This window comes from Euleptes europaea, chromosome 1 (genome assembly GCF_029931775.1).
Source record: "Euleptes europaea isolate rEulEur1 chromosome 1, rEulEur1.hap1, whole genome shotgun sequence".
Lineage (NCBI taxonomy): Eukaryota > Metazoa > Chordata > Lepidosauria > Squamata > Sphaerodactylidae > Euleptes > Euleptes europaea.
In genome coordinates, this window is record NC_079312.1 from 170,145,991 (window position 1) to 170,170,604 (window position 24,614).

At 47.9% G+C, this 24,614-nt stretch overlaps 1 protein-coding gene across 1 annotated transcript; it reads right to left on the reverse strand.

Annotated features, from left to right (window-relative positions):
* Positions 1-256: 256 nt before the first annotated feature.
* On the reverse strand, positions 257-14,300 carry KRT18 (keratin 18). The gene is made up of 7 exons (XM_056859770.1): positions 13,820-14,300; positions 4,949-5,031; positions 4,622-4,778; positions 4,257-4,421; positions 3,168-3,293; positions 2,277-2,500; positions 257-374 (listed from the first exon to the last, which is right to left on the reverse strand). The coding sequence occupies exons 1-7, from the start codon at positions 14,276-14,278 to the stop codon at positions 257-259; spliced, it is 1,332 nt and encodes a 443-aa protein (XP_056715748.1). The 5' UTR covers positions 14,279-14,300.
* Positions 14,301-24,614: the final 10,314 nt, after the last annotated feature.

Sequence of the window (24,614 nt, forward strand, 5' to 3'; positions counted from 1 at the left end):
GTCCCTGCATAAATGGCCACATGTCATAACAAAGCCACGCCCAGCAATATAAGGCCACAGAGAGTTGGATAAAACTGGTGGATGAGTTACTCAAATATGGAGTCGGTTCATTTGAGCAAATTGTTTTATTGAACGGCATTCGTAAGGATCAGAGAGCCACCCCGGCCCCTCTCAAGGACCTCTGACGCAGGGTGCGAAGGCCATTTCTGACTGCGCTGGGGGGGGGGGCATTTCCTGCCATGCACGGCAGGGGAGGTCAACGCTTCAAAACTTTGCTTTCGGTGGATTCGGAGACCACTTTGCCATCGACGACCGTGGTGGTACGAATTTTCTGGGTGGTTTGCATGGTACTTTCCAACAAGGCGTCTTTCAGGCTGGGTGGCGGGGGGGAAGCAGAAGGAAAATACAGGCAGTGAACAAACGGAAGGGTTGCTGGGCACCCCAAAGTCAATCCTGGAGCAGTGAAAATATCACAACCCATTTTAGCAGACCCACTCGGAGAGTCTTCAACAGCCCCAATTTTACAGGCTGTACACCAAGGACGAGACCAGCGGCACACCCAGCGCTATAAAGTCAGTCCAGTTTTATGAACAGGGTTGCCAACCTCCAGGTGGTAATCAAAAATTGGCCACAAGTGCTTAAATAGGAAGTTAGAAATCAAAGCAAATCACCAGTATAAACAAACCCCAAAAGGCAAATAAATAATATTCACAGTAGAATTGCTGATAATAAATATATTGTGAGGAAAACCTCAAAGCGAAAACCGCAGTTGCAAGGAACAAGAGGACACAAGTCCAAACTTTAAAGGTAAATAAAAACGCAAGGCGTTAATGAATATAAAAGGCGTAAAAATGCTCACAAATCATGCATATAGAGTATATAGAACAAGGAGCACAGGACGAGAATATAGTGCAATGGGCTTCCGGTAAAATTCCCATTTCATTGAGATTTTTTTCAAGCTTTAAATTCCTCCATGTGCGTGTAGCTTCATTAAGAAGACAAAGGAATATACCTTCCCAATATACATATGGACAGCTGGATAAGATGTCTGGATAAGACGTCAGGTGGTGGCTGGAGATCTCCCGCTATTACAACTGATCTCCAGCCGATAGAGAACAGTTCCCCTGGAGAAAATGGCCGCTTTGGCAATTGGACTCTATGGCATTGAAGTCCCCTCCCCTCTTGAAACCCCGCCCTCCTCAGGCTCCGCCCTAAAAACCTCCCGCCAGTAGCGAAGAGGGACCTGTCCACCCTATTTATGAATCCTATAATCCTAAATCCATTATGAAGAAGAGGTACCCAAAAAGAACGAGATACAACAGTGTACCGGGTCATTCTGAAACTGCTAAGACTGCCCAGCGGCTTCCATTTGTATCCAACTCAACCCTAAAGCAGTTTCAAGGATCCATCAGAAATAAATTCATTTCAGTAATGCCACAGAGCTTCTGCCTGACATGTTGATGAGTTGGGTTTTTTTTTGCCATCAAGTCACAGCTGACCTATGGCGACCCCATAGGGTTTTCAAGGCAAGAGACGTTCAGAGGTGGTTTGCCATTGCCTTCCTCCGCGTCACAACCCTGGTATTCTTTGCAAGTCTCCCATCCAAATACTAGCCAGGGCCAACCCTGCTTAGCTTCTGAGATCTGACCAGATCGGGCTAGCCTGGGGCTATCCAAGTCAGGGTGTTGACAAGTTACTATTAGATTTATGCATAACCTTGTCCTGTTGCGCAGAGTGGTAAACTGCACAAGTTCAAGCTCTGCTCATGACCTTAGTTCGATCCCGACGGAAGTCGGTTTCGGGTAGCCGGCTCAAGGTGGACTCAGCCTTCCATCCTTCCGAGGTCAGTAAAATGAGGACCCAGCTTGCTGGGGGTAAAGGGAAGACGACTGGGGAAGGCACTGGCAAACCTCCCCGTAAACAAAAGTCTGCCTAGGAAACATCGGGATGTGATGTCACCCCATGGGTCAGGAATGACCCGGTGCTTGCACAGGGGACCTTTACCTTTAATTTTTGCTCCCTGACATTTTGTGGTTGGCTCCGCCTCCTGTGGTAGCCATTTTGTGTTTGGCTCCACCTCCAACAGTTTTTTGGCTCCACCTCCAACATTTTGTTGTTGCATCCACCACCCTGTGTCAGAATGCCGAAGATGCCCGCAGGTCCCCAAAAGGTTGAGGACCCCTGCTCTAGACTGTATGGCGTCAGGATGTGCTCTACCATTCCTCCAGCTCTGCTCTGGAAAAGGTATATCAAAAAGAAGGGGAGAAGATGCTCACCTCAGCTCCTCTCCGCCCTCCAGCAGGCGCCTGTAGGTAGCGATCTCAGCCTCCAGTTTGTCCTTGATGTTCAGCAGGGCCTGATAGTCCTCGGCCTGGCGCTGCACTTCGTTCCGCACCTGCCCCAGCTCCGCTTCGAGCCGCAGCAGTATCCCGTTGATTTGCTCCATCTGCATCCCGTAGCGGGCTTCCACTTCGTGCAGGTTAGCCTCGAGACCAGCTCTCTGTCAAAGGGGGGATTCAAAATTATTATTTGTAAAGCAGGGGCTTTGCCTGGCTGATCCAGCGTGGTGTAGTGGTTGAAGGCGGACGCTAATTTGCTGAACAGGATCTGTTTCCCCACTCCGCCCCATGAAGCCAGCTGGGTGATCTTGGGTTAGTCACAGCTCTCTCAGCCCCGCCTCCCTCACAGGGTGTCTGTTGTGGGGAGGGGAAGGGAAGGTGATTGTAAGCTGGTTTGAGTCTCCCTTGGTAGAGAAAGTCGGCATATAAAAGCCAACTCTTCTTCTTCTTCTTCAATTGTTACGAGAGCCGGATATGACATAAATGGTCCCTTGGCCGGGGAGGGCTATGCCTCGCCAGCCCAGATCGAGAATGGGGGAGGGGGTTGCCAAGGCTGGCTTGCAGGCTGGATAAGAGCTCTCAAGGGGCTGGAACTGGCCCGCGGGCCTTGTGTTTGACACCCCAATGTAGATTAATATATATATATATATTAAAGAGAATGCCTTTAACACGTGCAGAGTGCATTTCCTTCACCTTACGGAGCATTTCATCATAAATCATAGACACTGATGAAGCTATACTATTGAATAAGCCCTGTTACTGCTATGGGATTTCAAGATTTGTTCTCGTTGGAACCCGAAGAGGCTACCCGTATGTGTGAATCCGTACCAGGTTGCGCAGAGACTCCAGTTCAATCTCCAACGTCTGGACGGTGCGACGCAAGTCGGTGATAGTACTGCGGGCGCTTTCAATCTCTTTGGTATTCTGGGTGATCATGACGGTGCTCTCGGTGATCTAAGGGAGAGCCACAACGTTAGGATTACTTCCAGGGGATCTTACCCTTTGGGCGATCGCAGCCTTCCTGTCTCCGGGACAACCCTGAAGTACCCTGGGGAACATTTGGGTTGAAAGAGGACAATCTCCGTTCCAGGAGCAAGGAAAACAAGCCCTCAAGAGCATAGTAGCCCCGATGGATCTGACCAATATTCCATGAAGTCCATCATCCTATGGCCAACTAGATGTCTCTGGTAGACCTACAAGCAAGGCTCCAGGGGCCCAAACCTATCTCCCCCCGCCTGGGACTCAAGCACATTGCCTGAGATTCCATTTATCCATCATGGATTACAGTCATCAATGGACCTCTCCTCCATGAATGTAGTGGTGTAGTGGTTAAGAGCAGTGGTTTGGAGCGGTGGAGTCTGATCTGGAGAACCGGGTTCGATTCCCCACTCCTCCACACAAGAGTCAGAGGCTAATCTGGTGAACTGGGTTGGTTTCCCTACTCCTGCACATGAAGCCAGCTGGGTGAGCTTGGGCTAGTCACACTCTCTCAGCCCCACCCCCCTCACAGGATGTCTGTTGTGGGGAGGGGGAGGGAAGGTAAGCCGGTTTGATTCTCCCTTAAGTGGCAGAGAAAGTCGGTATATAAAAACAAACTCTTCTTCTTCTTCAAAGCCAGAAAAGGAATGGTTGCTCTGATTTGGATAGCCCAAGCAAGACTGATCTCATCAGCATTCAGAAGCTAAGCAGGGTTGGCCCTGGTTAGTTCTTGGATGGGAGACCACCAAGGAAGACCAGGGTTACCACACAAAAGGCAGGCAATGCAAACCACCTGTATTCGTCACTTGCCTTGAAAACCCTATGGGCTTGCCGTAAGTCAGCTGCAATGGCACTTTCCACCCCCAAGTTAATGGCCATCACTACGTTTTGTGTCTGTGAGTTTCATCCACAGCGGGTTCCAGAAGTATGTCCGCTTACCTGCTGGCCCCAGTATTTGTCCAGATCCTCCAGGTTCTTCTGAGCCAGAACATCATACTGCGCCCGGATTTCTGTCATGATCTTGGACAGGTCCTGCGATTTGGGAGCGTCCACCTCCACCGTCAGCCCAGAGCTGGCGATCTGACCCTGCAAGTTGTTGACCTCCTAGGCGAGGCGAAAGGCATGGAATGAACCAATGTGGGTTATGGAGGGCGAGCACCCATCCCTGTTTGGCCAACCCAATGGCACTGTCCATAAGCGGCCTCCGTCGCATCAGTTAGAGGAAACAGCTCCTTTCCCATCAAATCATTATTCCCACCCTCCCGGCTCCTGATTGCCCCCGTGCGGGTAGTTCCAAGACTCACATCCTGGTGGTTCTTCTTCATGAAGACCAGCTCCTCCTTGAGGGATTCGATCTCGCTCTCCAGCTGCAGACGGCTCATGTTGGTGTCGTCAATGACCTTACGGAGGCCACTGATGTCGTTTTCCACTGACTGACGGATAGCCAGTTCAGCCTCGTACCTAGGTGAGATGAGAGAACAGTCACCAGCTTCTTATATGGAATGCTTCAGACCGAGCATTTTGTTCAAATTGCAGTCCCTGGCAGCTTAATGTAAAGTCTCAGAGAATGGGTCCCTGAACTGTAGTAGCCAAGTCAAATGGGGGGGGGGGTTTAGGAAAACCACACTCACTTCACACGGAAGTCATCGGCAGCCAACCGGGCATTGTCAATCTGCAGGACAATGCGAGCGTTGTCCACTGTGTTGTCAAAGATCTGCAGCGTGGGAGAGAAGCACAAGGCATAGGCATGAGTGTAGCGCAAGGGGGGGGGGGAATTCCACTAGTCTTTAGTAATCAGGTATCTGAAGAAGTGAGCTGTGACTCATGAAAGCTCAGACCCTGCCAGAAATTTTGTTAAGTCTTTCAGGTGCTACTGGACTCTTGCTCTTTTCTAGTCCTTAGTACGGTTGCCAACTGACCTGAAAGGAACGGTTTACCTGAGTCCTGTGCCTTTAACAGCAGCTTGGTCTGCAAGACAGCAACAGGTGACGTTTTCCAGACGGTGCAGAAACACCGAAGAGTGTTTTGCTGCTAAAGGCATAAGAGCAGGGGACCCTAAGGAAGTTGGCAACTAGGGCTCCCAGGTCCCTCTTCACCACCAGTGGCAGGTTTTTTGGGGCAGAGCTTGAGGAGGGCAGGGTTTGGGGAGGGGAGGGACTTCAATGTCATAGAGTCCTATTGCCAAAGCAGCCCTTTTCTCCAGGGTAACTGATCTCTATCGGCTGGAGATCAGTTGTAATAGCGGGAGATCTCCAGCTAGTACCTGGAGGTTACAATACAAAATAGGCACCTCGGTGCCAATACCAAATGGTTAATAAAACTGCAACGAAGTCTCCAATACAAAAGTAGCAAACAAGTCTTATTAGTGCTTACACATAAATGACATCAACAGAACAGAGTGAAAAATACATATAGGAACAACCAAAGTTATATACAATATATACAGTTTGAATTAAGAGCAGTCTTTATGCACCAACTGCCATGTTCTTCCAAGTATGTATTAAGTTTTCTTCAAAGAGTCCAATCATAGGTACAGTCCCAAAAGAAACGCTTTTTGGGAAAAGATGGGGGACGGCCGTTTCGAGTCTTTTCTTCAGCCCCAAACAAAAAAAGCATTTCCAAAACATTTCCACGAGGAACTGAGAACTGAGTGAAAGAACTGATCATTGGCTTCACTTTTTGGAAATGCTTTTTGAAAAAGCGTTTCTTTTGGGACTGTACCCATTGGAAGAAAACTTAATACATACTTGGAAGAACATGGCAGTTGGTGCATAAAGACTGCACTTAATTCAAACTGTATATATTGTATATAACTTTGGTTGTTCCTATATGTATTTTTCACTCTGTTCTGTTGATGTCATTTATGTGTAAGCACTAATAAGACTTGTTTGCTACTTTTGTATTGGAGACTCCGTTGCAGTTTTAGTGCCTGGAGGTTGGCAACCCTAATCCTCCCTTAGCATGAGCAACCCTGGACTGAGCTTCGACCAGCAGCCCTTAACTCAAAGACGACATTCGAGAACTAACTCCGCGTCCCTTAACCAGAAGGACTGCCTAATTTCCCCTTTTTTTGCTCAGTCGGTGGAGGGTGGTGCAACCCGAACTTTCTGGTTTCCTGCCAGTTTACACAGTATCACATTGTTTGTCTAAGCCAACACAGGTGCAATTCACCTTTCCAGGTTCCCAAGGTAACAGCGGGGAAACCAAGATCCTTAAAGGGACAGACACCTCTTTAGGAAAGCGGGGCTGCAGCTGCTGTTTCCTGCTATGGTGCCAAAACACACTTCTCGCTATGTATCCCATCAGTAACTGCCAACTGAGGAGTGGCTGGATCCAGAAATTTCAGGTTCTGGTCACTGGCAGCCCTGCCACTAATCCCTTAATTTATATGATTCGGCAAGCAAAGTGCCAAGTTTGCTGAATGGCGTTGGATTTTGGCTCCGGGAGGCTTGCATTTTTAATCCCTCCTCCGCCACGGTGATCCACGGAGGACCTTGGGCCAGCCCCTGTCTTTCAGCCGGTCCTACCTCACAGGGTTGTTGCAAAGAGCAATCGGGAGGGCGATACGTGTGTGTTTTCTGCCCCAGGCAAGCGTGAGATTAAAAAAAAATATTAAGCGGGCATTGCATTTTTATATTGTGCTTTTAAATCTTGTGTTCAGGTGGCTGCTTTTATTGTATAATATTATGATTGGGAGTTTGCCTCAGGTGGTATAGATTTTCTGTAGAGAGATACAGATTCAGATTTAGTTTAATACGGTCCAAGACCAACGTAGAGAGATGCAAGTAACAAAATAAGTCAGTAATAATAAACACCCATCCTAATAATAGGATATATAAAATTCTGGCACGTGAAATCTTTGCATGGATACCTCAGCATTCAAAACACTGTTACACATGTAGAGTCCCACTTAGCAGCATAAAACTAACCTCATTTTACCCACCAAATAAGAGAGATGTCTCAACAGGGTTGCAAGCTGACCATAACCCCCCATTGGGTAGGGTTGCCAGGTCCCTCTTTGCCACCAGTGGGAGGTTTTGGGGGCAGAGCCTGGGGAGGGCACGGTTTGGGGAGGGACTTCAAGGCCATCAAGTCTGATTGCCAAAGCGGCCATTTTCTCCAGGTGAACTGATCTCTATCGGCTGGAGATCAGTTGTAATAGCAGGAGATCTCCAGCTACAACCTGGAGGTTGGCAACCCTACCATTGGGGTACTCCTGTGTCTTAAACAGCAGCTTGAGCTGTAGACAGCAAGAGAGGGTCATGTTTATCCCAGTGCCATGAAAAATCTCGCTGGATGATTGCTTAGGGTTGCCAGGTCCCTCTTCGCCACTGGAGGGAGGCTTTTGGGGCGGAGCCTGAGGAGGGTGGGGTTTGGGGAGGGGAGGGACTTCAATGCCATAGAGTCCAATTTTCTCCTGGTGAACTCATCTCTATCGGCTGGAGATCAGTTGTAATAGCAGGTGATCTCCAGCTATTACCTGGAGGTTGTAATCAAAAAACGGCTTGCAAGTGCTAATCAGGAGTGTGGAATTCAAAATGCAGCACAAGACTATTATTTCCAAATTAAAGGAATCAAACAAAAGCAACTCTTGCTATTAAAGATATATATTGGAAACATGCAACTCTAGAGCAAATTGGTCTGAGTCAGACCCCAACTCTTAGCATAAGGCTTTAAGGTACAAAGTATAAGGTACAAAGTATAATTGTACAAAGTGCATCAGTAAGTTACTGATGCACTTTGTACAATTATTCATACGGACTGAATAAGAACTGAGCATTTTGGCTTATACTTTGTACCTTAAAGCCTTATGCTAAGAGTTGGGGTCTGACTCAGACCAAGTGTGATATACATTTCTTTGCTCTAGAGTTGCATGTTTCCAATATATATCTTTAATAGCAAGAGTTGCTTTTGTTTGATTCCTTTAATTTGGAAATAATAGTCTTGTGCTGCATTTTGAATTCCACATTACCTGGAGGTTGGCAACCCTATGATTGCTACAGATTGAATGGCTATTAAATGGGTAAGAAGAGCCAGTTACAAGCCTGGCAAACCTACTCCAACGTGGTGAGCATGAAGGCAGGATACGTGGAACCTTGGAATACAAAGCATGTTCTTTGCTATCCAGCAACACCCAGTCTCTCCAGTTCAAAACGTACAACCTTTCCCAGCACAAGTGTCGGGATGGGAAAAACCTCCTCTTTTAAACATCTGTCACTCATGTCAGAGTGAAAAGGCTCAGGAGCCCCGAGGAGGGTGAGGGGAAAAACCTTTTTTAACACGGGAACCTTGTAATGTCTAAAGAGGCCCTTTGTTTCTCGCAGGACCAAGAACAGGAAATGTGCGAGAGGCTCTCTGGAGCATTGGGTGTGTGCCAGGCAACCGTAACATGAAGTGCAAACGAGTCAAGGCTCGATGTCTGTGCCACTTAGGGTTGCCAGCTGCGGGTTGGGAAATACCTGGAGATTTTGGGGGCGGAGCCTGAGGAGGGCGGGGTTTGGGGAGGGGAGGGACCAATGCCATAGAGTCCAATGGCCAAAGCGGCCATTTTCTCCAGGGGAACTGATTCCTATTGACTGGAGGTCAGTTGTAATAGCAGGAGATCTCCAGCCACCACCTGGAGGTTACAATACAAAATAGGCACCTCCGTGCCAGTACCGATGGTTAGAAAATCTGCAACGGCGTCTTCAGTACAAAAGTAGCAAAAAATCTTATTGGTGCTTACACATATGACATCAACAATACAAGAGTGAAAGATACATATAAGAACAGTCAAAGTTATATACAGTATGTACAATCTAAATAGGGTGCAGTCTCAGTGCACCAATTGCCATGTTCTTTACTTGGCTTCACTTTAGAGTATCCCTCGGGGAACTGAGAACAGAGTGAAAGATTTGACTATTGGGTACGATTTGGATATGTTTACTGTTTGGGGCTGAAGAAAAGATTTGAAACGGCCGTCCCCCACCTTTTCCCAAAAAGTGTGCTTTTGGGATCGTACCTACTATTGGACTTTTTGAAGAAAATACAACATTTACTTGAAAGAACATGGCATTCGTCGCTAATCTATTTCTGAAGCCAGAAAGATAATCTGAGGTTAAAAAAAATAATATCGTTTTGGAGCCCTCCTCCTGTACCCTTCCTCCATTAGGGTTGCCAACCTCCAGGTACTAGCTGGAGATCTCCCGCTATTACAACTGATCTCCAGCCAATAGAGATCCGTTCCCCTGGAGAAAATGGCCACTACGCCATTGGACTCTATGGCATTGAAGTCCCTCCCCTCCCTAAACCCCGCCCTTCTCAGGCTCCACCCCAAAAACCTTCCGCTGGTGGTGAAGAGGGACCTGGCAACCCTACCCCCCATGCAGACACTAGGTAACACATCATTTGTAAGTGCATGGAATATAAAAATAATAAATGTGTTATGCAGAACAGTATTTAATTATGACAAATATCATTAAGAACCAGGAATGCCTGTTCTAGGATTGCTAACCTCCAGGTAGTAGCAGAAGATCTCCTGCTATTACAACTGATCTCCAGCCGATAGAGATCTGTTCACCTGGAGACAATGGCCGCTTCCCTGCACCTGTCTGAACAGAATTTCTCACAAAGAATATTGTCCCCCCCCTCAAAATACCAGATGAGCCATAACCTGTGAAGCCCACCCTGCTAGGTAAATCCAGCTTTGTTATCAAACCTGGTTACCCACAGGGAACTTGCAGTGTTCTGGTACTCGGCCTGCATCTAAAAACTAATACAGTGGGTCCTGACAAATATAGAAATTGGCCATCTCTGGCTTAGAAGACAGGACTGTTATGATTTCAGGAAAATTTCCAGGGGAGGGTTCCTGAAAACTATACCCCTCCCTTCCCACGTCCTTTCCCCGTAAGATCTTTTAATCTTTCTTTTCTCTTTAGCTGCTCTAACCACACCCTCCATCTCACTTCCTTTGCCTTTTGTCCTGTACACCTGTCCTTGCCAGGTGCAAACCGTGCTCCTGACTTTCTTTTTTGCTCTGTTTGCTAATTCATTATATATGACTCAGAACAAACTTGCCCCCTTCCCTCTCCCCCTTTTTGGGAAGGACTGGCCTTTGCACCCTGCGACCAGCCACGGTTTGGGAATTTTCCCTGCAGGCTTCCTGTTTTTCTAAGGGAGTAGAAATTCAGCAGCTGCATCTGGACTAGGGTTGCCAACCTCCAGGTACTAGCTGGAGATCTGCCGCTATTACAACTGATCTCCAGCCGATAGAGATCAGATCGCCTGGAGAAAATGGCCACTTTGGCCGTTGGATTCTATGGAATTGAAGTCCCTCCCCTCCCCAAACCCTGCCCTCTTCAGGCTCTGCCCCAGAAACCTCCCGCCAGTGGTGAAGAGGCACCTGGCAACCCTAATCTGGACACCAGGTAAAGCTTCGCCTGTTGATTTTCTGTCTCCATTATAACTGTCAAAAGCACAGGAGCTATTAAGAAGGTGATATCCCTTCTGCTTGGCAGGCTTCTCAAACCCAGGTTGGTTGGAGAAGCTCCATTTTCAAGCACAGCTTGTCAGATCTTAGCCCCTAACCCAGCTGCCATTGGAAATAACAAAGACTGGAGTGCCTCTGGGCTAGGGTTGCCAGCTCTGGGTTGGAAAATACTCAGATATTTGGGGGGTGGAGGGTGGGGTTAGGGGAGGAGAGGGACCTCACCGGGATGCAATGCCATAGAGCCCGCCCTCCAAAGCAGCCATTTTCTTCTACGGATCACCTAGAGATCAGTTGAAATCCCAGGAGATCTCCAGCCACCACCCACAGGTTGGCAATCCTACTCTAGACTAGGGTTGCCAGCTCTGGGTTGGGAAATACCTGGAGATTTTGCGGGGGGAACCTGAGGAGGACGGGGTTTGGGGAGGGACGTCAATGCCATAGAGCCCAATTGCCAATTTTCTCCAGGTGAACTGATTTCTGTCGGCTGGAGCTCAGTTGTAATAGCAGGAGATCTCCAGCTAGTACCTGGAGGTCGGCAACCTTACTCTGGGCCCCTGCAGCATGCACCGCTACGGCTGCGTGCTTCTCCTCATAAGGCTCCTGTGGTTCAACAGTTGTGCAACTGGTTGAATTTCTGCAGAGGAAAGTTCACCCCCCCATTGAATTTCCATGTTCGGTAATGTTTGCGCTGCCATATATATATATGTCTTCTGTACTGTAATTAAAGAGCCCAACCAGGAAGAAAAGTTGGTGATCCAAGCCTGATCTATCCGGGGTTAGAGTGTCCTGCCACAAATTCTAGACTGGTATAAGCTCTGGAAATTCTTGTTTTAGAAATTACGCACTGGAGCATTGCCACAACTGCAATTTGGTTGATAATTAACTTGCAAGCGCTGCTTGTTGAACCTTGGATGAAGGAAGGCGGCTAGAGAGAGACTCCAGGAAGAGACACATCTCACTCATTTTCATCCCACCCTTTTTCAAAGCAAGAGCAGTAGAGATGGTTCTCGCCGCCTCTATTTTATTTTCACACCAATCCTGTGAGGTAGGTTAGGCCAAGAAAAAGTCGCTGGCTCAAGATCACCCAGCGAGCTTCCATGGCACAGAGTACAATTGTGAAATCGTGTCTCTCCAATTCTGCTTGGACGCTCTAACCACTATGAAGGGAATTCAGTGGTGTATAATGCCATTTGGATTGCCATCCTCCAAGTGGTGGCTGGAGATCTCCTGCTATTACAACTGATCTCCAGGCGACCTAGATCAGTTCCCCTGGAGAAAATGGCCGCTTTGGCAATTGGACTTTATGGCATTGAAGTCCCCCCCACTCCAAACCCCGCCCTCCTCAGGTGCCACCCCCAAAATCTCCAGGTATTTTCCAACCCAGAGCTGGCAACCCTAAATGCCATAGAGTCCACCTTCCAAAGCGGCCGTTTTCTCCAAGTGAACTGATCTCCGTCACCTGGAGGTTGGCAACCCTACCCCCCACCCACTGAGAAAAGTTTCCCTCTCTAATTCCTGCACACTGTGAAAGGGGCACTTTGAAAAACCAGCCAACCTCTCAGCCGGTTAAGGCCGGTTTTTTAAGCCATCAAGTCACAGCTGACTTTTGCCGACCCCACGGGATTTTCAAGGCAAGAGGCGTTCAGAAATGGTTTGCCAGTGCCTGCCTCTTAATCAGAACCCTGCTATTCCTTGGGGGTCTCCCGTTCAAGTACTAGCCAGGGCCCACCCTGCTTAGCTTATGAGATCTGATGAGATCAGGCTAGCCTGGGGCTATCCCGGTCAGTGCTAAGGCCATTTACTTGGCTATAGTAGTGTGACTTCAAGGGAAATATTGGGGAGGGGGCTATATAAATCCTCATGTATTGCTGAACCTCCCCCCACCTTTTAAAAAGAAAGTTACTAGCTCCACTGTCCTTTTGCTCCTCCTCTGCATATTAGGTTGGCAAATGACCCTCCCCGAACCCCCATTGCTTTAACAGAGGTTTGCTGTGCAGAAACCTTCGGGTGAAGATTTTTGTGAAATGATCAAAGTGCTGTCAAAAGGTACAAGAGTTGGCAGCTCTACCCTTGAGTCACACTGCCTTCCCTTCTTCTGCATATACAGTCATACCACATCATTGGACTTTGATAAGATTGTAAATTATCTTGGAAGTTTTCTGCATGTTCCTCCTTTGTTCACTTGAAGTCCGGGCTGCCCCCGGGAAACAGTACAATACTCAGCATTACTATAACTCTGTGAGGATTCAAATTGTGCTTCACATACCTTCTGTGTTTTTACAACAGCCCTGTAATGCAGGTCAGCATCCTTGCACTTCGTGCAGTGGGCTGAAGCTGAAATACAGGGGCTTGCGGAATACCATCTCAAGATGACATAACATGGATTGGTCACCCCTTAACCCTTTTTTAAAATGCCGGTTTGCACAGACTAGAGAGAGCCCCACCCTGAGCCTAGGCTGGCCGGATCTCATCAGATCTGAGAAGCTAAGCAGGGTTGGCCCTGGTCAGTACTTGGATGGGAGACCACCAAGAAAGTCCAGGGTCGCTACGCAGAGGCAGGCAATGGCAAACTATCTCCGAACATCTCTTGCCTTGAAAACCCTATAGGGTCGCCATAAGTCAGTTATGGCAGAGAGAGACACACACACAGAGAGAGATTCCCTAGCATGCACAGAGTGCTAATTCTAAAAGGCATCATAAACAAACAGATTATCAATTATTCTTGGGACATCCTTATAGGTTAAACTGTTTTCACCCCCACTTTTCCAGTGTCAGATCTCCGCTGTTAAACATATGAAGCGATCATGGAGAAGCGCCTTTCCTCTACCGGCGAATAGACTCCGGCAGGACATATATACACCAAAGATTAAAAGGGCTTAAAAATCAGAACTGTGGCTTGCAGGTAGGATATCTTTTTTAAAAAAACATATAAATATATGTGTATTCTGAGTTTATTTGGCATAAATGCATATTTTCATTGCACACACACCATAGATGTGAAGCGCCAGGGCAGCTAGCCAAGGGCTTTTCTCACCTGATTCTTGAGTTCCTCGATGATGTCAAAGTAGCGGCTCCAGTCCCGGGTGCTGGGCCCTTTCTTCTCCATGTACTCTCGGATCTGGATCTCCAGCTTCCGGTTATCGGCCTCCAGGCTGCGCACCTTGTCCAGGTAGCTGGCCAGGCGGTCATTCAGGTCCTGCATGGTCTCCTTCTCATTCTGGACCACCCCGGAGCCCGAGAAGGAGAAGCTGCTGCCGAACCCTCCGTAGCCCCCTGCACCACCTCCGTAGCCCCCTGCGCCACCTCCGAAGCTGGAGCCCAGGGTGGAAGACCTGGAGACTGAGATCCGAGACCCCGAGCCTCCGGCTCCAGCGTAGACGCTGGCGGCACTAGCCATAGGGGCATACCTCTTGGAGGAGATGACACTCTGGGTGGTGGTGGTACTCACAGGCCTGAAGGTGCTGGAGTGGATGGAGGAGCGAGAGTAGCTCATTTTGGCAGCACAGGTGAGGCTGGAGAGCGGATGCCGAGTCTGCTCAAGGCTGCAAGGTGTGGGGACGCTCAGCCTGGCCGAGAGTGGAATTTATAGCCGGGAGCTGAGCAGAGAGACAGCGGGAGGGAAGGGCCCAGCCTTCTCTCCTGCCCCACCTCCTCCACGCTGTGTGCTTAGGGGAAGGTGGGGCTGGTGGATAATCCTGGGCTGGTGCTTTGTTTTTTTCACAGGCTGGACGCCAGTCGCTTGAGCCTCTGGAAAGGAAAGGCAAGGCCCAGATCTTTGGCTCGCCAGCATCTGTTGCAACCCCCTCTTGTTTTGCCAACCGAAAAGCGTTTAGCTCTCGCAAGCCAGGAAGATTTTGTGTTAGGTTAAGAAAGAATGGCTTATTCAAAGGGTCAAGATTCCAGTTAGCTGTGCTGGTTGGTGGAAAGAGGGGGGGGGGGAAATCTAAAAACAAAGGCAAGGGGATGCATCCGTTGAATAATCCCAAAGACAAAAACGTATAATGCCTTTTTATTAAGACTAACCAAAATGACACAGGAGAGAGTGCAAACTTCTGACTTCTCCAGAATTCTTCTTCGGGGTCGGGTATAATAATATTAATTGAATCATAGGGTTGGAAGGGACCACCAGGGTTATCTAGTCCAACCCCCTGCACGATGCAGGAAATTCACTACTATCTCCCCCCACACCCACAGTGACCCCCTACTCCATGCCCAGAAGATGGCCAAAAAACCCCTCCAGGATTAATAAAAGATCGGTGGGGGGGGGGGGAGAAGCAATTATGTTGGCAACTCTATGATGTGTTCCCCCCTTCTTTTTAAAAAAGTGAATTCTCTGAAGCATCTGGAGAGCTTTGTTTTACAGCTCCTGGATAACAATTCTTTGATTCTCAGACTGCATCACCAAAAACCCGGCTCCTGATTTGATGTTGGCATGACTTTATTTATTTATTAAAATACTTATACCCCGCCTTTCTCAATGGTTTAAGGTGGCATACTTAAGTCTGGACTCAGGAACTGTGCCTCCTCCCACCCAATAAGACCAAGTAGAAAGGGAAGGAGAGAGACATTAAACTGCTGGAAGTGGTCTTTTTGAGACATTTTGGGTGCATATGTCGGATTGATGGTATCAGATGCTCATTTCATAGGGTCGCCAACCTCCAGGTGGGAGGTTGGCATTTGCTTGGAATTACAACTGATCTCCAGAGATCAGTTCCCCTGGAGACAATGGGATCTTTGGAAAGTCGCTATGAATAGGGTTGTCAGCTCCGGGTTGGGAAATGCCTGGATATTTTGGAGGCGGAGCCTGAGGAGGGCAGGGTTTGGGGAGGGGAGGGAATTGAATGCCATAGAATCCAATGGCCAAACAACCATTTTTCTCCAGGTGAACTGATCTCTATCGGCTGGAGATCAGTTGTAATAGCAGGAGATCTCCAGCTAGTACCTGGAGGCTGGCAACCCTAGCAATAAAGAGTAACATCCCTGCTGAACTGAGCTCACTAGGGTCTGCCCCCAAATTTCCTAAGGTGGAGTTAGCAAACTTAACATTTCACCATGGATATTTTTAATCCCGAGTCACAACAAACCCCCCCCGGGGGGGAACTCCTTGTCTCTTTCCTAGTCTTATCACAATGCCAGTGGTCAGCATTCATTTCATAACCTAAGAGTTCTTGTTGGACTTTGTAATGTGTGTCCACTTTGCAGGACCCTGCATTCTTTAAGTAATTACTTAAGCAAACAACTAAGAATTCCAGAACTACACTTAGAAAAAAGCTGCAGGCTTTTTTGGGGCTGTGATTGCAGAAGACGTGTTTGCGGGAGATCCGGGTTCATACACAGATGCACGGCCAGCCCCCCCCCCCCCATTACATCTTCGATGCAGACACACTGTAATGTTTGCAACTGAGAACAGAGCTGCATTATTTTGGTCTGGCTCCCAACGCATTCTCAGACTTATACTGAAAAATCACATTTGCGGTGTAAAGCGCAAAACGGCTTCCTATGTGGGCATCGCTTATGGTTGCCAACCCCCAGGCGGTAACCCAAAAACAACACTTCTGTGCCACTACCGTAAGGTTTGGAAATTAGCACAGGAACGATATGGTACAATGTAACAACAATTATATTGTGTTTAAACATGCAATGATAAACAAGCAAGTGGGAATACACACAAGTAGCACATTTACAAATATATACAAAATATACAGTCCACGTTTGATGCAGTCTTTGTGCAATATATTATTGCACAATATATATTTGTGTATATATTTGTGTATACAGTCCACGTTTGATGCAGTCTTTGTGCAATATATTATTGCACAATATATATTTGTGTATATATTTGTAAATGTGCTACTTGTGTGTATTCCCACTTGCTTGTTTATCATTGCATGTTTAAACACAATATAATTGTTGTTACATTGTACTATATCGTTCCTGTGCTAATTTCCAAACCCCCAGGTGGTGGCTGGAGATTTCCCTCTATTACAACTGATCTCCAGGTACAGATTAGTTCCCCTGGAGAAAATGGCTGCTTTGGAAGGTGGACTCTATGGTATTATACCTCATTGAAGTCCTCTCCCCTCTCCAAACCCTGCCCTCCTCAGGCTCCCCCCCCCCAAATAGCTGGGTATTTCCCAACCTGGAGCTGGCAACCCTAGCATCGCTTGATCCAGAAACCCAGTACGAGAGCATTTAGGACCGTGTTTTCGGGCTTTCACACATGAACACCAACAGCAGGAGAAGGGCTGAAAAGGGCTTTAATTAGCATGTGCAAATTCAGCCTACCTGGGTCTCTAGGTTTCATCTTCAAACACTTCCGTCACGAATCCTGTATTCAGAACCACGGTTCAGTGAAATAACACAGCCTAGGCTTCTGAGGAGCTGAAATGACTAAAGGGAGGCTATCGTATTTGGGTCACATCATGAGACGAAGTCATGCTAGGAAAAGCGGAGGGCAGCAGGAAAAGAGGAAGACCCAACAAGAGATGGACGGACTCAATACAGGAAGCCACAGCCCTCAATTTGCAAGATCTGAGCAAGGCTGTCAAGGATAGGACATTTTGGAGGACTTTCATTCATAGGGTCGCCATGAGTCGGAAGCGACTTGACGGCACTACACACACACACACACACACACACACACACACACACAGAGGCTTCTGAGAATGTGCAGAGTTAAGACACCACAGAGATTTCGTAGTACAGGGCCCAGCAGGCTACCAAGAATGAGAGAACAACCCCCTTTTTTAAATTTGCAAGGCAAATGTATTCCTCCCCACACACTTTTCACATTTGCCTCTTGGCCTGTGATGCGCTGGACTTACACTGCAGTGCCATTGTGAAGCTTTCTCTATAAATTACAGGAAAGAAAATGAGAACCAGGATTTGCACAGGGTCAGCCACTGCTTTCTGCCATTTCAGCTGTCAAGAAATTCCCAGAAATGGTGAGGTGCAGATGACAAAAGGACAGCTATTAACTATCTCATTGCAAAGGACATTTCTGCCCAGAGTGGGGCAATGCTGAGGCACAGAAAGCAGAGCAATCTTGTTTTTTAAAAAAAAAACATTCAACTAGACTAGGGTTGCCAGGTCCTCCTTCGCCACCGGCAGGAGGTTTTGGGGGGCGGAGCCTGAGGAGGGTGGAATTTGGGACTTCAATGCCATAGAGTCCAATTGCCAAAGCAGCCGGGTAACTGATCGATATCGGCTGAAGATCAGTTGTAATAGCAGGAGATCTCCAGCCACCACCTGGAGGTTGGCAGCTGTACTGTATGGGAAGACCCTTGAGGCCATGTGTTGGTCGAATGCTCTTCACACAATATGAAGTACACAGACTGAGTCAGGGTGCTCAGCCTGTGTCACATGTGAGTTGTGTAGGGCTGCCAGGTCCCTCTTTGCCACCAGCAGGAGGTTTTGGGGGCGGAGCCTAAGGAGGGCGGGGTTTGGGGAGGGGAGGGACTTCAATGCCGTAGAGTCCAATGGCCAAAGCGGCGATTTTCTCCGGGGGAACTGATCTCTATCGGCTGGAGATCAGTTGTAATAGCAGGAGATCTCCAGCCACCACCTGGCGGTTGGCAGCCCTAAACTAGACCATGCAAATAAGAGAAGACTATGAGGAAACCGTGTGAACAAGATTATAGGTTGCATCTTGCCAATTGCCCAACAAAACGGGCATTGATAAAGAGCGCTAAAGTCCAAAGCACTTCAGGCCGTATTTAAAAACAATATTAAAAACAGTTTTCGATAGCACCTATGGATATCATATATGTAATAGCGCTGGGTGACTCTCCGGTGCAGATAAAAAAAATCCATCACCAGGGGGTAGGTATAAGATTCTGTGAACTTGGAGTAACTCCCGGGTTTGTAAAAATATTTTCAAACCCCACCCCAAAAGCAACAAGCAACATCTGAAAACATTGCATTAAAAAAACAACTGTGTGAAAATGTAAAACAGAAAAAAGATAAAGATCAGCCATAGGGTTGAGAAATTGGCCAATTATGTGGGGAAGGGGAAGGAAAATAGGCAACAACAGACTGGAAAGGATGAGAGGAAAAAGGGAGATTGGGAGGGTATGGGAGCAGGGAAGCAGGGGACTAAGCAGAGCAAGAAGGGAAGAAGTGGGGAGGGGCTGTGGCTCAGTGGTAGAGCCTCTGCTTGGCATGCAGAAGGTCCCAGGTTCAATCCCCGGCATCTCCAGTTAAAGGGACTGGGCAAGTAGGTGATGGGAAAGACCCCTGGCTGAGACCCTGGAGAACCGCTGCCGGTCTGAGTAGACAATACTGACGTCGATGGAGCGAGGGTCTGATTCAGTATAAGGCAGCTTCATGTGTTCATGTGTTCAAGTGGGGAGGCTGTAGAGGGGACAGGATTTCCCTTCTCGCTCAAGTGATTGAAGGACAAGTCCTCATCTTGTCCTCCTAGGGTTGCCAACCTCCAGGTGGTAGCTAGAGATCTCCTGGGATTTCAGTTGATCTCCGGGAGACAGAGAACAATTCACCTGGAGAAAATGGCTCCTTTGGGAGGTGGACTCTTTTACATTAAACCCCATTTAAGTCTCTCCCCTCGCCAGAGCCCGCCCTCATCAGGCTCCATCCCACAAATCTTCAGGTATTTCCCAACCTGAAGCTGGCAACCCTATATCCTCCTCTTATTTGTTTCTGATCCAACAGTGGCCAATCAGATTTTTTTTTGGGACACTTACAAGCAGGGCATGAAGATAACAGCCCTCCTTTGTGGTTTATTCCCTTATTCAGAGGTATACTGCCTCTGTACATGGAAGTTCCATTCAGCGATCATAGCTGATAACCCCTGGTAGACCTCTGTTTGTGAAACATGGGTAGTTTCTGGCTTGTCCGGAGTGGGGTGGGAGGAAGCTTGCTGTTATCAACTGAGTGGCGAGGGAGAAATCAGGCACAGGTTTTCTGGTGTGCCTTTAACTATCATTTGATTTGTACAAATAGGCAGGTGAGGCTTTCCACAGCATCAGCATAAGCATTCTCTGCACAACAAACTATTGTTGAAGGCATGTCACAATGCTAGCAACTCCAGCTGTACGCAGAATCCACCCACTGCATCCATTTTCATGTTACTAACATGGAATATTAGTAGGGTTGCCAACCTCCAGGTGGAAGCTGGAGATCTTCTGGAATTACAGCTGATCTCCAGAGTACATAAATCACTTACTTACTTACAGATCGCGACATTAGTCTGTCACTAACAGTAGAAAAGAGTAAGAGTCCAGTAGCACCTTTTGTTAATTTCTGGCAGGAGGTGAGCTTTCATGAGCCACAGCTCACTTCTTTAGATACAGCTAGAATGTGATTCCATCTATCCTTAAGTAAAGACGAGTGAATTAGACACACAATGTCAAAATGTCCAATGTCAAAAGCAAGTAAATGACATCAGCAGGCGTGGTTGGATTAGGCGTGATGAGCAGAGGGGTAGTAGGCCTGGAGAAATCAGCATTGTTTGAATGGACATAAGTCTGACATCAGAAACCGCAACAATCAGAAACCAGTGGAGGAACATTTTAGCCTTCCAGGACATTCAGAAGCGGATTTAAGAGTAGTGGTTCTCTTACTAAGGGATTTCAAAGGGAGATTAGAAAGAGAGATTGCTGAATTACAACTAATAATGAAGTTCAAGACTATGCATTCTCCGGGACTTAACAGAGATCTGGGATTCCTGTCTCATTACCAATGCTGGTTTATCCACGCCTACTACCCGTCTGCATATCACCCCTAATCCAGTCATGCCTGCTAATGTCATTTACTTGCTTTTGACATTGTGTGTCTAATTCACTGGACTCTACTTAAGGATAGATGGACTCATATTCTAGCTGTATCTGAAGAAGTGAGCTGTGGGCTCACGAAAGCTCATAACCCTGCCAGAAATTTTGTTAGTCTTTAAGGTGCTACTGGGCTCTTGCTTTTTTCTATTACTTACTGATTTAAAGCATTTATTCCACTTCTCGTGGAGAAAATGGCTGTTTTGGAAACTGGACTGCCTGGCATTATACCTTACCTTATCCCTCCCCTCCCTCATTCCAGCTCTCCCAGGCTCCCCCCTCAAATCTCCAGGTATTTCCAAACCCAGGGCTGGCAACCCTAGAAGCCTCACTTCATCCTCAAGAGCAACTTTAAATGAGAGGTAGGGCGAAAACACCCCCCTTGGATATTTTCAAAGCATTAGGGTTGCCTACTTGCCCCCCAGATAATCTGGCTATCTCCTTAGTCCCTAAACAACAGCAATAAAGGGTGAGGCCATGGATTCTTCTCTCCCCGGGGCCTGTTCCCAAGCCTCTCTCCATCCTGCAGAACTGGTTAAAGAGACAGACAGGATCTCCGGGATGTGACCCCTAGCCATCCTTCTGAGGAATGCCAATCGCCTGTAATGGTTTTAAGAATGTATCTGAAGTTGCCGCCCCTCTAAGGGTTTTTGATTCCTTCCCTTGTGAGTCGCCAGAAGCAAAAAAAAAACTTTTCCTGTTTAAAAAGATTCTTTTAAAATAACAACAACGGCAACAACTTGGTTTTCTTTTTGATAGCCGTTTGGCATTTTCCGGCCTCACTTAAAAAAAAAAGGTCCTTTGACTCTTCCTGTCTTTGTGGAATCGACTCACTGGCTCTTTCACAAGGACACGTCAGCGCATAACCTGAATGGGCAGTTTCTGTGGCTAGAAACTTCACCTGCCCGCCGGCTGCAAATTCCAAAAGGAGGTTGAATTTGCAGGCTGGGGAGACGTTGAGAGTCGCTCCAGCGATTGCAGTGAGGGAGTTGTCTTGGCCAACTCTGCATATTTACTTGATTCTCCGCTTGCGAACGAGCCCAATCTTTTATGGCGCAGACAACTTGTTGGAACCTTATACTTAGGGTTGCCAGGTCCCTCTTCGCTACCGGTGGGAAGTTTTGGGGGCGGAGCCTGAGGAGGGCGGGGTTTGGGGAGGGGAGGGACTTCAATGCCGTAGAGTCCAATGGCCAAAGCGGCCATTTTCTCCAGGTGAACTGATCTCTTATCGGCTGGAGATCAATTGTAACAGCAGGAGATCTCCAGCTAGTACCTGGAGGTTGGCAACTCTAGTTATAATTCTGATACAGCCATGAATACACAAGGTTGCCTGCTAAGGTTGCCAGGCTCCAGGTGGTGGCTACGGATCGCCTGCTATTACAACTGATCTCCAGGCGACAAAGATCTGTTCCCCTGGAGAAAATGGGTGCACTGGCAATTGGAGTCTATGGCACTGAAGTCCCTCCCCTCTCCAAACCCCGCCCTCCTCAGACTCCATCCCCAAAATCTCCAGGTATTTCCCAACCCGGAGATGGCAACCTTTCCCATAGGAGACCTATAGGAGGTATGGAGAGGGGAGGGACATCAATGCCATAGAATTCAATTGCCAAAGCGGCCATTTTCTCCAGGGGAACCAATCTCTGTTGCCTGGAGATCAGCTGCAATAGCAGGAGATCTCCAGCCACCCCCTGGAGGTTGGCCACCCTACCTAAGGGAGACCTGGCACCCCTGTGAATACTGAATCATACCACTGACCTATCAAGGTCAGTCTTGTGTACTCTGGCTGGCAGCAGCTTTCGCATCGCCTGTTCCCTGATCCTTAGGGTTGCCAACCCCCAGGTATCGGCAGATCTCCCGCTATTACAACTGATCTTCAGCCGATAGAGATAAGTTCACCTGGAGAAAATGGCTGTGTTGGCAATTGGACTCTATGGCACCGAAGCCCTTCCCCTCCCCAAACCCAGCCCTCCTCTGGCTCCGCCCCAAAAACCTCCCGCCAGGGGCAAAGAGGGACCTGGCAATCCTACTGATCCTTTTAGGTAGAGATGGCAGGCACTGAAGCTGGGAGCTTTTGCATGTAACGCAGATGCTCTACCACTGAGCCACGTCACCCTGTGCATAATGTTGCATGCTTGATGTATCAGTACACAGAGCTTCACTGCTATGCATTTAAAACTACTCTCTCCCCCCCCCCCGAGGTTCTTCATGTGATGCTAATCTGTTGGTGCACCTTGTGATCTGGCCAACCATTAGTTCTGCCAGGGGCTACCTTGACAATAAGTTTGCCAACCTGTTACTATTCCCTGCCAGTGTTGCCAACAGGCCTGAAGAAAAAAACCCACCCCGTCCCGTAAATAGAAGGTTAATGGGATGTTATTTATCAGGTGGTACTATTTAAAGGGTTGCCAGCTCTGGGTTGGAAAATACCTGGAGATATTTGAGGAGGGCGAGGTTTGGGGAGGGGGGGTCTTCAATGCCATAGAGTCCACTTGCCAAAGCATCCATTTTCTCCAGGTGAACCAATCTCTGTCGCCTGTAGATCAGTTGTCATAGCAGAGATCTCCAGCCACCACCTGGAGGTTGGTAACGCCTAACTATTTACCTCCATGCCACCAAAAACTCCAGCTTTCCATTGTCTGCATATTAAACCTCCCTGAAAGGTACACGATTTCCAGGGTATAAGCTTTTGGGAGTCAAAGCTCCCTTGGTCGGATACAAAGGAGCCTTGAAATATTCGGTCTTCATTACAATCATTATCTGATTGCTGTTATATTGTTTTTAGATTGTAAAGGCCTATGGTCTTATGCAATATACTATATGAGATCTGAAAGCTTATACCCCCCCCCCCCCAAATTTTGTTGGGGTCTAACGTGCTACTGGACATGAATCTTGCTTTTCTAATGCAGACCAACACATCCACAAATGATAACCAAAGTAGAAGGCACATATACTACTAGCACAGAATCAGAGAGCCAGCAGGGTGTAGTGGTTAAGAGCGGTGGTTAAGAGCGGTGGACTCTAATCTGGAGAACCAAGTTGGATCCCCCACTCCTCCACACGAGCGGCGGACTCTAATCTGGAGAACCGGGTTGGTTTCCCCACTCCTGCATACGAAGCCTGCTGGGTGACCTTGGGCTAGTCACAATTCTCTCCGAGCTCTCTCAGCTACATCTACCTCACACAGTGTCTGTTGTGGGGAGAGGAAGGGAAGGTGATTGTAAGCCAGTTTGGGTCTCCTTAAAGGTAGAGAAAATCAGAATATAAAAACCAACTCTCCTCCTCCTCCTCCTCCTGTTTGCCCTCAGGTGTGCAGTTGGATGCAGCCATTAAATGACTGGCTTCGTTTACATCTCCACAAATTTATCCCCAGTTGGGACATTTTGTCTTTCCCTTTTACTGACTGATCGATTGACTTAAGTTAAACCCCACCTTTCCTCCCACTGGGGACCAGAAACTGGCTCATGTCATTTTCTTCTCCATTTTATCGTCACAACAATCCTGTGTGGTAGGTTATGCTGAGAGTATGTGCCCGGCCTAAGGTCAGCCAGCAAGCTTCTGTGGCAGGGTGGGGATTCGAACCTGGGTCTCTCAGATCCTAGTTTGACACTCTAACCACTACACCGCACTGGCCCTAATTTTAGTCGTCAGTGTGGGCGCCATTTGCCTCGTCAAGAATCCTGGACTGCAGGTGGAGCAAGCCCTGCTTTATCTCTTTCAGTATTGTAAAAGTTTTGACAATTTTAGTGCATGCTGTGGAAGGAGGGAGACTGCGATTTCTGTGAGAGTATGGGAGACGGAGCACTAGGGTTGCCAGCTCCAGGTTGGGAAACACCTGGAGATTTTGGGGGTGGAGCCTGAGGAGGGCTTGGTTTGGAGAGGGGCGGGACTTCAGTGCCATGGAGTCCAATTGCCAAAACGGCCGTTTTCTCCAGGGTATCTGATCGCTATCGGCTGGAGATCGGTTGTAATATTGGGAGATCTCCAGCCATCACCTGGAGGTAGAGCGAAATCCAAGTTAGCCTGCTGCTACAAAGTACAGCT

Excerpts from the sequence above, each read along its gene's own strand:
- KRT18 (XM_056859770.1), bottom strand. The coding sequence starts at position 14,278 with ATGAGCTACTCTCGCTCCTCCATCCACTCCAGCACCTTCAGGCCTGTG. Across the intron at positions 5,032-13,819 it reads TCGAGGAACTCAAGAATCAG|ATCTTTGACAACACAGTGGA; the intron begins GTGAGAAAAGCC and ends CCCACGCTGCAG. Across the intron at positions 375-2,276 it reads GAGGGCGGAGAGGAGCTGAG|CCTGAAAGACGCCTTGTTGG; the intron begins GTGAGCATCTTC and ends CCCGCCACCCAG.